This window comes from Lissotriton vulgaris, chromosome 9 (assembly GCF_964263255.1).
Source record: "Lissotriton vulgaris chromosome 9, aLisVul1.2, whole genome shotgun sequence".
NCBI lineage: Eukaryota > Metazoa > Chordata > Amphibia > Caudata > Salamandridae > Lissotriton > Lissotriton vulgaris.
The window spans coordinates 797,244,578-797,256,816 of record NC_141697.1 but is presented as its reverse complement, the minus strand read 5'-3'; the positions used below and the strand labels follow the sequence as shown (position 1 = coordinate 797,256,816).

Below are 12,239 nucleotides of genomic sequence, written 5' to 3'. Positions count from 1 at the left end.
TTATGATGACTGCACTGAGAAAGAAAACAATATCAAGGGTGTCCCTGCTCAAGGTTTCTTTGAAGGTGATCCTTCCTCTTGCGCTGATCCTATTGTGGACATAGAGGTGGGAGATAAGAGTGTTAAACTGCTTGTTGATTCGGGGGCCAGGATAACCAATAACCATGATCACACAGAGGTTATTCGAGGTGGCTTAGAATGGTTCACAACTATTATCCCAACCTGACCGCTCTCCTGTATCATAAGAGGGCCGCAAGATAGAGCTTATGTTTTTTTAAAGAAGGGACGAGGTTCAAGGGAAGAAGAATCATAGGAAAGTTTATTTGGCAATAAAATGGGTTAACATCCTGGAATGGTTTAATCAGGGACTAATTAGGATGATCTTAAAACCAGGTGCCAAGGAGCACTTTTTGGTTGTAGGCAGTAGGGGAGGGACACGTTTGTAAAGACAAGTTTCCATCAGTGTTTGGGAGTGATTTGGGTAAACTCCAGGGTTTCAAGAATAACATTATGGTTAAAGAAGGGGCTGTCCCCATCAATCATAAGCTCAGGGGAGTGCCCTTTTGTGTTAGAGATGATTTAGAAAGGGAATTGAAGGAACTTTGTGCGAAGGGTATCATTGAGCCTACCAAATCCTCTTTGTGGCTCTCTCCATTGATGTGGGCCCATAATAGGCATGGACAGTTTAGGATTTGTGTCGATTTGGGGTCATTCAACAAGAACATTTGGCTGGACTCCCATCCTCTGCCAAAAATAAAAGATTTGTTTGCGTCCACAAGGGGAGCCAAGTTTTTCTCCAAACTTGATTTGGCCAGTGCCTACCATCAGGTGGAACTGCATCCCGATTGATGTCACTTGACTGGTTTTGTATCACCCTTGGGTACTTTCCAATGTTGCTGAAGGCCATTTGGCTTAGCGTCATTGACTTCAGTATTTCATAGGGTCATGAACAATATTTTCAAAGAAGTGGGTGATGTCCTAGTATTTCAGGACAATGTCCTCATTTTTGCGCACAATGTCAGTCCCCATGACTGTATTCTTCATAAGGTTTTGAAGTTGTTTGAGAAATATGGAGTGGTATTGAAGGCAGAGAAGTGTAAGTTTTTTTGCACAGAAGTAGAATATATGTGACATAGCATAATACAAGAAGGGGTTCGTCCCGGACCTCGTTTACTAGAGGCCATTGTTAATGCCCCAGCAACCATTGATAAAACTTGTGTAAAATCTTTACTGGGTTTGCATGAGTATTACTCAAGGTTTGTTCCTAATTTTGCAACCATAGTGCAGCCCATCAGCAATCTTCTCAAAAAAGACATGAGATTTGTGCGTTGCAATGATTGTCTGATTTTAATCAGGTTAAGATGTTGGGGGAGAGTACTGCTCTCAAACCATTTCATACCAGTCTCTCTTGTTGTGTCACAGTGGATGTCAGTTAAGTAGGACTGGGAACCACCTTGACGCAGATAGAGGATGTTGTTGAAAATACTGTTGGGTTTGCCTCCAGAGTGTTTAGAGCCGCTGAATGCTGTATTCTGTGATTGAGAAGTAGCTTTTGGCTTGTTGTAGGGCGATTGAAATTTTTGTTCGTATGTTTGGGGAAAGTGTTTCCTTCTACAGACTGATCTTAAACCTCTCATGAGTATTCTAGGTGGCAGTATGAGCAAGTGCTGTACACCCAGGATGGTCACCAAATTCCTTCAATACCAATTTGATGTGAGACATACTTCGGGAGGTAAAAATGGGAGGGCAGATTTTCTTTACCGGTTTCCTATTGAGATCAATGAGCATGATGAGATCAAGTTTGGTGACCTCATTGATTAGGATTGGGAAGATTGTCTGGTTGTGGCTTTGGAATAACCGGAGTTGAGATTGTGCTCTGAAGATAAGTGGAGCTCTGCCTTTCAAGATGATTGTGTGTTGCAGAATGTGGGTACTCTAGTAAAGGGGGTTTGCCCCAGAGAAAAGCCATTGTCTCCTTTCTTACAACCGTTTTGGAAGGTGGAGAGCGAGATCTCTTTGAAAGATGGTTTTCTCTTGCGAGCTGACAAGCTTATTCCTCCTCATGCTTCTAAATTGGAATTATCAAGTGGGCTCACGAAGTACATTTGGCATCCACACTCATCAAACGTCGTATTCGTGATAAAATTTGGTGGCCTAATATGGACATAGATATGATGAGATGGTTGTGAACTGTTGTGTGTGTGGGGCCTCTGACAAAAGTCTTAAGGTAGCTACCACTCCTCTTCTGCCTACTGAATGTCTGCATGGTCCATTGGTGAATCTTGGAGTTGATATCAGGGGACCCTACGATATCCTCTCAGGGGGATTCAGGTATGTTTTTGTTCTCATGAACTATGCTTCTAAATGGCCAATAGTTAAATTGGTGAGAGAACCTAATGCCAAGAGCATTAAGGGAAGATTGGTTGAGAGAAGGGTTTGATGAGGTTTTGGTGTCGGACAATGGGAAACAATTTGTTATCTATGAGTTTCAATCCTTTCTTGTTGTTTCTGGTGTAAGGCATGTGAGAAGTTCCTTGTATCATCCTCAAACTAATGGAGTTGTTGAGAGGATGAACCAAGTGGTGGGTGAGTGTGTCAAGTGGGCCAGAGCAGGGAATCATGATGTGAGTGAGGCTTTAAGTAGCATGATCTGGTTTTATAGGACTATGCATCAATCCTCTACAAAGGTCTCACCTTTTGAATTCATGAGAGGTAGGAGGGCCAACACTAGTTTCAGACCTGGATGGATGTCAAAATGGATCAAGTCAGAGTCAAATGTATTGAAATAGAGGTCTGTTGTGAAGGAGACTGTATGTCTCTTACTCAAGTTAAGCAGAAGGAGTGGTATAATGCCAAGAAAGGAGTTAAAATGTCTCCACTACAGTTTGGAGACATGATCAGGATAAAACATTCGGTCCATGTAAAAAAGGAGTGAGTACTTTTGGGGAACCTGTCAAGGTTTTGAAAATTGTGGGAAATGCTGTGCAAGTTGAAGGGGTTCATGGTGGAACCTCGCTAAATTTGTTAAAGTGTGGGCAAAGTGTTCTGTTTCTGAGTGTGGACCAGAGGGTCTGTTCGCAGTGACAAGTTTTAGCCAACAAGTAAATATCAGGAGAAGTGCCAGAGTCAATATTAAGCCTGCTAAATACAAATTGTAATTTTGTATATCTTATTTTTTTGGTGGGAGATGTGTAGCATGTACTTAGTTTTAGTTGTTTATATTTCTTCAATGTAGAATTGTAAGACTATCTAGAATGTCACTTGTTTACAAGTGACATTAGAATGTGTTCTTGGAAGTCAATGTTGGAGCTCTGTCTGGTGGAGCTGTTAAGTTTGCTGGCTCTACAATCATGTAGCCATGAAATAAACTACTTCAAATTGAACCTGTTTCCAGCTTCTTCAATACAAAAACTACTTGGCAGAAGCACCATACAGGGATGCACTCTATCTCCCCTAATCTAATTTACGCTCTCATGATGGAGCCTCTAGTTCACCGCATTGAATCAGTTCCCAGGATCTAGTGTCTTGAGGCAGATGGTGAGCAGTATAAATTGGCCCTTTTTGCCGATGATGTTCTATGTTTCCTCACGCATCTGGAGACGCCATTCCTACATTTATTAGATGAATTACATTGCTTTTAGGAAGTCTTGTGTTTTAGTATCAATTACACCAAGTCTACTGGCATAGGAGTAGCTGATCCAAACAACAAGATTCATCCTTTACTCTCTTCATTCGGCCTGGCTTGGGGGGCTACCTCCCTGCGCTATATGGGTATTTGCCTGACCATCTCTGTCTACAAGCTTTATAATTATAACATTCCACTGGTATTGGAGGCCTTACTTAAAGGCCTCTATCGCTGGGGCATAAATAAGATATCTTAGCTGGGCAAAATTAACACCATATAGATGAACTACTTACCACTCCTGGTGTATGTAACACACACCATACCCCTTTGGATCCCCAGAGAGACTATCCAGCAAGCCCAAAGGTAGTTACTGCAATCTGTTTGGTTAACTCTATCCCCCACATACCAAGGACCACTCTTTATAAGAGTCTGCTGGATGATGGGGCAGGCTTCCATGATATAGAAAACTGTATACATGCCACACAATTGGAATCTGGCCTGGATTGGCATATCCACCCTACACAAAGCTTTGGGTGCTCCTGGAGCAAGGATGCTCGACCCTTCCATACAAAATATCCTGTGACTGAGACCTCATGATCGTTTTCCATTGTACCAATATCCTCTTTATCCTACCGCAACTCTTCTCAGGTGCTAAGATAGGGTCAATCACAGTCGGACAGCCAATGGTTCATCACTGCCACCCTCTGGTTCACTACTGCCACTCTCTGGATCATCACTGTCACCCTCTAGTTCATCACTTCCACCCTCTGGTTCACCACTGCCACCCTCTGGTTCATCACTGCCACCCTCTGGTTCATCACAGCACCCTCTGGTTCACCCCTGCCACCCTCTGGTTCATTACTGCCACCCTCTGGTTCATCACTGTCACCTTCTGGTTCACCACTGCCACCCTTTGGTTCACCACTGCCACCCTCTGGTTCATCACAGCACCCTCTGGTTCACCACTGCCACCCTCTGGTTCACCGCTGACCCCCTCTGGTTCATCACTGCCACCCTCTGGTTCATCACTGCCACCCTCTGGTTCATCACTGCCAACCTCTGGTTCACCACTGCCACCCTCTGGTTCACCCCTACCACCTTCTGGTTCATCACTGCCACCCTATGGTTCACCACGGCCACCCTCTGGTTCACCACTGCCACCCTCTGGTTCATAACAGCACCCTCTGGTTCACCACTGCCACCCTCTGGTTCACCCCTGCCACCATCTGGTTCATCACTGCCACCCTCTGGTTCATCACTGCCACCCTGTGGTTCACCACTGCCACTCTCTGGTTCATCACTGCCACCCTCTGGTTCACCATTGTCACCCTCTGGTTCATCACTGCCACCCTCTGATTCATCACTGCCACCCTCTGGTTCATCACTGCCACCCTCTGGTTCATCGCTGCCACCCTCTGGTTTACCACTGCCACCCTCTGGTTCAACACTGCCACCCTCTGGTTCATCACAGCACCCTCTGGTTCACCACTGCCACCCTCTGGTTCACCACTGACACCCTCTGGTTCATCACAGCACCCTCTGGTTCACAACTGCACCTTCTGGTTCATCACAGCACCCTCTGGTTCACCACTGCCACCCTCTGGTTCACCACTGCCACCTTCTGGTTCATCACAGCACCGTCTGGTTCACCACTGTAGATTATGGGGAGAAAGCACACCTGCCCAGCCTCAACCGGGGGCTGGTTAATGTGTTACTGAATTTGAGCTTCAAGTCCGGCACCTGCTTCCTTATCTGTAAGTGTTTACTGTTGTGGTTTAATTTTTGTGACAGCCTGGAGCATTGTGCCATACTTGTAACTATTCTCTGACCCTGCTTCGAGGGTCAGAGCAGGGTCAGAGAATAGTTGCAAGTTGGCAACAACTCTGGAGGCCGCTCAGGAAGCACTTACAGGGTTACAGCAGGTGTCCAAGTTGAAGTTAATTTCTTTGTAACCATTTTGTAAATGGTTAGAAAGAAATTAGCTTCAACTTGGGCACCTGCTGTAACCCTGTAAGTGCTTCATGTACTTCAGTTTTTGAAAATCCGTCCCGCAAGCGATTTCGCAGATTTTTCTGCAATTTCACGAGATTCGCGGACCGCGAAATTGCAGAAAATCCGCAAATTCCGCGAACGGAATGGATTTTACGCCCATGCTTAATGATGAATACATTTGAACATACCTGGTCACCGTTTCGGACATATATCAGAAGGGACAGGGCAAGTATGAATCCTCCCACTTCTGTATCTTCTACCTTGCAACATGCTCGTATGGGGGCTTTTAACATCTGCTAGTGAGATGGAACGGCAGGATTGATGGGTAGTTGCAATTCCCACCAGACTTAATAGATGACACATTATTTGGCATCTCTGTACTTGTTTAAATTCTTGGTTGCAATTCATTGCTCTAGGTGCTTCTGTATGGTTGTGGTCCTTTACGCCCTTGCTTCCTTTTTTTACTCTCCTCTGGTGTTGCCATCACCCTGGTCTCTTCCCTTCTGTATCTTCGCTACTCCATCCTTTCTTGTACTCCTATGGTTTTTCCCTTGTATAATTTAATAAGTCTTTAAAGAAACGTTTTAAAAAAGCTAAAAACACCAAATAAACAAAGAAATTTGCAGTTACAGTTACTGTACTAATGATGACTTGCACTCATGTAGATTCCTGATTTTGACCTCACATTTCACATCACTCATTGCATGTTACAATACATCATCGATGAAATTGCTAATGATATCTCAAAATACATGATTGATCACATTACTAATGACATCGCTGATGACCTCATCCAATGATTGTGACAGTGTGCTGTAGGCTTTGTTGACTGGAAGATATTCAACAGCTGCAGCTGTGCCAAACGGTCTATCACAAATCAACTGATATTGGACATAACATATGTCAACATACAGAACACATAGCATATTTTTTAACTTACTTACATTTGGTGGATGCTACCCTCATTTTACTGGCATTCACCTGCCTCACAACCAAAATACCACCATAGAATTTAATGGATCACCCACTTTTTAAACCTTGAACACTCTCCAAAAAGTGTTTGTTCCCTATTGACCTTAATGAGACCATCCTCATAAAGACTTCCCATGACCCGCAATTTTGAGTCAAGATTGTGACAAATATGCATTAGCCACTGGTAAGACACCTACAGCAAAGCCCTAAGGATAATCCTCATCGTTTGGTAAAAAAATACACTACACACTTTCCTAAACTGAGCAGATTGGCAGACAACCTTAGAGTCATGCTGACAACCACATAGTGAGGTAAACCATCTCTAAGTGTGTCACCCCTACGTTCTGCATAATTCAACAATATACACTGCTGCAAAATCTACAGTGACGTTTTGGAAATAAACATCACACCTTATAAGCGTCTGCTTTACATAGAATTTGTCTAAAGCACTGTATATCAACTATTTAATATGGAAACATGGCCAGGCAAATGGAAGCTTCAGCTTTTCTCGCAGATGTTTACCAACAAGCTTTGGTTATTCTATGATGTATGTAACTATAGGCCTTTTACTACCAACTTTCTTTTTTAAATGATGTATGGGGTAACTGAGTAATGTGAGTAGCAATATCTTGGATAATGCCATCAATTATGTCATCAGTTATTGACGTCTATGTTGTGATTTGCAATTACACCTCTCAGTAATGTTGTTTAAAATATCACAAGGGATATAACATGTCAGATCGTAATTAGTGCTTGATGGAGAGCAAGTTATAGTTAGTTCACTAAACTCTAACTGGTGAATTCCAGTGTTTTTAAAGTTAATTCTTATCTCGTTGCAACCCCTAACTATAGAGTCACTTAAGTATTTGCTTTTTTTACTGAATGTTTCGGTTTCATTAATGTATTAGGATCTTATTATCATACCTAACTATATAACATCATTCTAACCTTAGATTTTTGGTAAATTTCTGTCGTTTTTTTAAATCCAAGATTCTAAGCTGGGCATATGCCTGTTACTATCTCATTACCTAATTATACCACCACTTTAACTTTACTTATTTCAGTGAGTTTCTGTTTTTTTTAAATCATATTCTAGGTTCTTCATGTTGTAACCATGCACTGCTTATTACCTTACTATTAAATATTGCCACATAAAATCTCTTCTAACACTCTGTAACAATTAATCGTTGCCTCTATAGGGTTATGGACCAAAACATCAAATAGCACAATACAAACTGTTAGCTGTGTTAACTGTTCGCTGTTTTGGTACCCAATGGGTGCTACCTATACTGTGCTTAATTCCTGCTGTTGATTGCGGGTGGTGGGTACCTGAACTCATTTTTCGGGATAAACTTGGCTTTAATTTCTCGTTATCATGCTTAAACCTAGGGCAAGAAAGTAAATTCCAGAAACGGGAGAAAGATAAAGATAGGAGAGCAGTGTCAAAGGGTGAAGAAAGGGAACATGAAGAACCTGCTAGTTTAATAAAAGGACCGGAAATGTAGGGTGGTGGAAGAAAGAGGCAGGAGGTGGAATGAAGAGTAGGTAGCCGTAGTTATTCTGTAACCACTGTGTTTGGCAGCACTGCTTCAGGACCCCAGCAAAAACTTTCAAATTAAATAATACCAATTGGTTTATCTGTGTGCTATATATTACATCTGTACTGTAAATCTTGTGTGCGTTCAGGCATTCTGTATCTTTATGCTGCTAGACAGAAGGAATGCATTGCAATTGAAATAATTAACATGATACGTTGCAACATTAACATGCACAAAAGTTTCCATTTGTTTCTTATAATTGTCCTTTTTTGTCTCTTCTCTGCATATCTCCAATGAATGTATTTCCAGAAGTTCCCCGGGTCTCCTGATAACACCTGCCTGCTGAATCAGCTGAGGTCCATTGCAGACTATGCCTGGTTGAGGCATGAACTACAACGGATGTTGTGAAGGCTCCAGTGGAGGGGGTTGGAGATCAGGGATCCCCATATGTACTAAACGGCAAAAGATTCCTTGGGAGACTTCAAATCCTGTGTGATGTGACCAAAAGAGAAGATGTAGATGAAGCTCAATAATTGTGTACGCCTGCATCCACCATAACAGGTACTCTGTGGGAATGGACGCACCATGGTGGATCCACTCAACACCACAGATGGGCCATTCCCCAACACTTCTGGTCCCTTTTACCATGACCATGCAGCCAGCCGCATTATCATCCCTTCTATTTATTCCATTGTCTGCTGCGTGGGGCTAACAGGCAATGCCATGGTGATCTACGTTATCCTGCGTTATGCTAAAATGAAAACTGCCACCAACATCTACATTCTGAACTTAGCCATTGCGGATGAGCTCTTCATGTTGAGTGTGCCATTCCTGGCCACCGCCACAGCTCTACAACACTGGCCCTTTGGTTCCTTCATGTGCAGGCTGGTGCTTAGTGTTGATGCTATCAATATGTTCACAAGCATCTTCTGCTTGACAGTGCTTAGTGTGGACCGCTACATTGCTGTGGTGCACCCCATTAAGGCGGCCAAATATAGACGACCAACGGTAGCCAAGGTCATCAACTTCTGCGTCTGGATTCTATCACTGGTGGTCATCCTGCCTATCATCATATTTGCTGATACAGTGCCATCAAGTGATGGTGGGGTAGACTGTAATTTCCTGTGGCCAGAGAATTCCAACTTTCTCTGGCTAGAAGCCTTTGTGGTGTACACATTCCTCCTGGGTTTTCTTATCCCATTGGTGGCCATCTGTCTCTGCTACTGCCTCATTGTGGTGAAGATGAGGGCAGTGGCAGTCAAGGCGGGCTGGCTGCAGCGGCGCAAGTCAGAGCGCCGCATCACACGAATGGTTATGCTGGTGGTGGCTGTCTTTGTCGTCTGTTGGATGCCCTTCTACATCATCCAGCTCTTCAGTGTCTTTTTCCACCCACCTGACCCTTTGGTCACTCAGCTTTTTGTCATCCTCAGCTATGCCAACAGTGGTGCCAACCCCATTCTGTACGGATTTGTCTCTGACAACTTCCGCCGTTCCTTCCAGCGTATCATCTGCTTCCGATGGATGGATGGTGGGCTGGAGGAGCCAATGGACTACTGCGCTGTGACCCTGAAGAATCGGGTGTGCAAGCCCAGAGACTTCCCCCAGGATTACTTAGGCTCTGAGATGGTGTACAGGAATGGGACCTGTGCCACAAAAACCACAATGCTTTGAGTGGAAGGTCATCTGATGAGGGCAGCACCAGGGACTCAAGGACAGTTCATAGATAAAGCATTGCTATCAAAACTGGCTATCAAGTTTGGCGCGGGCGCTAGTGACTGTATGAATAGGTGGCAACCAATTTATTCCATAGACCGAAATTGTGACTGATGGACTAAAATAATATTGCACTTTGCCCTTCCTTGTAAGTCTTTCCTCACCAATCTCTTTTTTTTTTTAATAACGTCCCACATTCCTTTCCATTACTAACAACTGTTTAGCACCCTTTGTTATGTAGGGCTACTAGTTCTCGTTGCCCCCCCCTCCTCTTCTTTATCTTCTCCCTCTCATCCCTTTTCTCTTCCCTTCCATTTTCCCTATCAACCCTCCGTTAAAAAGTGTCGTAGATAAGCAAACCAATGACACAACTGCATTTACTCAAGGTCCTCGGTAATAGGCAGATTTTTGGGTGGAACATGCCAATTTTATCAGCTAGTTGAAAGGACCAACAACGAGACAGAGAAACCACGAACAAGAAACAATAGAGTTTGTCCTTCGGTTTTCTTCCCCATTATTACGCCTGGGATGTTGGAAGAAATGCTAGGAGATTTTATTGACGGCTTCTCTTCCTCCCTAGAGGGGCTGTGTGTTGTACCGCCGTGCTGGAGAGGCACTTCAAATGAGCGAAAATAAAGAGGATCAGTGAATAAACACGAGTCATTAATAACGATTTATGAATGTATATTTAAATCATAAACCTTCCACGTCTTACTTTCTTCTTCTTTGACCCCAAACGGTCATGGTTACCAGTTCCAGTTCTTTTTGCTTTCTAAGACCTGGACAAAAAACGGCATGACTTCAACTAAACATATTGGGGCAGATTTATGAGGCCCTTGCACCTCTTTGTGCCGCAATTGCGTCACTTTATTTGACGCAACGGCGGCGCAAACAATGCGCCCTATTTACAACGTGACGCATCTAGGAGATGCGTCACGTTGTAAAGCCCTGCGCCATAAGGAATCGTTCCTGCGCGGGGGGGGGGGCGTTCCTGCGCAGGAACGCCTCCTAAAAGTGGCTGAGTGAAATCTATAAGATTTCACTCAGTCACTTTCAGGCCAATGCTGCGTCAAAACCCTGCGCCTGCTTGAAGCAGGCGTAGGTCTTGACGCAGCATTGTGAAGATGGGGCACCCCCGAGCCTTGCTGGAGCTGCGTCGCGCTTGCGACGCAACTCCAGCAATGCGCCACATTGACGGCACAGATGCGTCACGCATCTGTGCCGTTTTTGCCCCATGGTGCGCTACATTGTAAATGCGGCGCACCATGGGTGGCGGAGCTGTGGAGCACTGTGGCGCACATTAACTGGCGCATCCCTGGGGATGCGCCAGTTAACATAAATCTGCCCCATTGTACTTAGGAGAGAACTGGCTCACTCTCTTCTCATTATCCGAACAGACTACTACCACATTAATACTTCATGCACAGGAACGCAATCACAGTGACAGAAATCATATGCACCATTGTAGGCACTAAAACCATACCTTCGATTACACCTCTGGGTGGCGTTTAGCATTATAACTATTCTCGACTGCCGACCTCCTTGACAGCTGCGCCCCATCTGTATGGGCAGAGAGGCAATGCTACCACCTTTTTGTCCCCAACAAGAAGCGTGTCTGTCAGGCTTAACTAGGGTGCCAGTCAGCCTCACAGACACTCTTCTTGTTCAGGGCAGGCAGCGGGGAGCAAAGCATGCGCTAAATGCGCGGTTGCCTGACTGCTTCAGCTGAACTTTGCCAGGCTGAGGATTTCCCAGCCCTGTTGGTGTGACCCCCTTAGTCTAGCAAAAGTGCTTCGAGGCCTCCCCCATGGCCTCCAACCAGAGCATTTTGGTTTGAAGCGCTGAAATATCAATGACTGCGTTTCAATCAGTGACACCTCCAGGAGTGAGCAGAACTCGTGGAATTTGACTCCATGGAATTCCGTGGAGGTACATAAAAACTTGTGAATGCCCTAGAGTTAGGCCAACAGGCAGAAATAGGAACCTTGCGCTGATCGCGCTATGATTTTGTGCTAGTAGTGCGTTACGCGCTGAAACATTTGCACGAACGGCACCACCTGGCGCACCAGAGAGTGCAGCTGCTCGAGTTGATTTTGCTGCCCTCAAGTAGATTTTCTACTAGAGCTGCAGCCTTCTCACTGCAAAAGGTGGCGACCGCCTGGGTTTAAGAAATCTTGACAGTAGGCCTCCTAGTGACCGGAAATCACACTGTGGACGCCATATCTCACTCGCACTCTCCAAATTACCATTCTCGAGGATGGCATGAGAAAACATTCCACCACACGGCAATTGGTGGAATATGGCGAGAACCCTCCTGGGACCCCCGAGGTATTCCTCCAGGAGAGCTACAGTGAAGGTGAGTTTTATGCAGTTTGCAGCCTGTGTGTGCGTGTGTGTGT

General features: G+C 44.6%; 1 protein-coding gene across 2 annotated transcripts in view; it reads left to right on the top strand.

The window, feature by feature from the left end:
• Positions 1-10,494, top strand: part of LOC147692282 (somatostatin receptor type 1-like) — a 392,148-nt gene extending 381,654 nt beyond the window's left edge. For both annotated transcript variants that reach the window (XM_086936765.1, XM_086936764.1), the window contains one exon: positions 8,437-10,494. In XM_086936765.1, the coding sequence (XP_086792891.1) occupies positions 8,713-9,798 (1,086 nt within the window). In that variant the 5' untranslated portion in view covers positions 8,437-8,712 and the 3' untranslated portion in view covers positions 9,799-10,494. The remainder of the gene's footprint in view (positions 1-8,436) is intronic.
• The last annotated feature ends 1,745 nt before the right edge of the window (positions 10,495-12,239 follow it).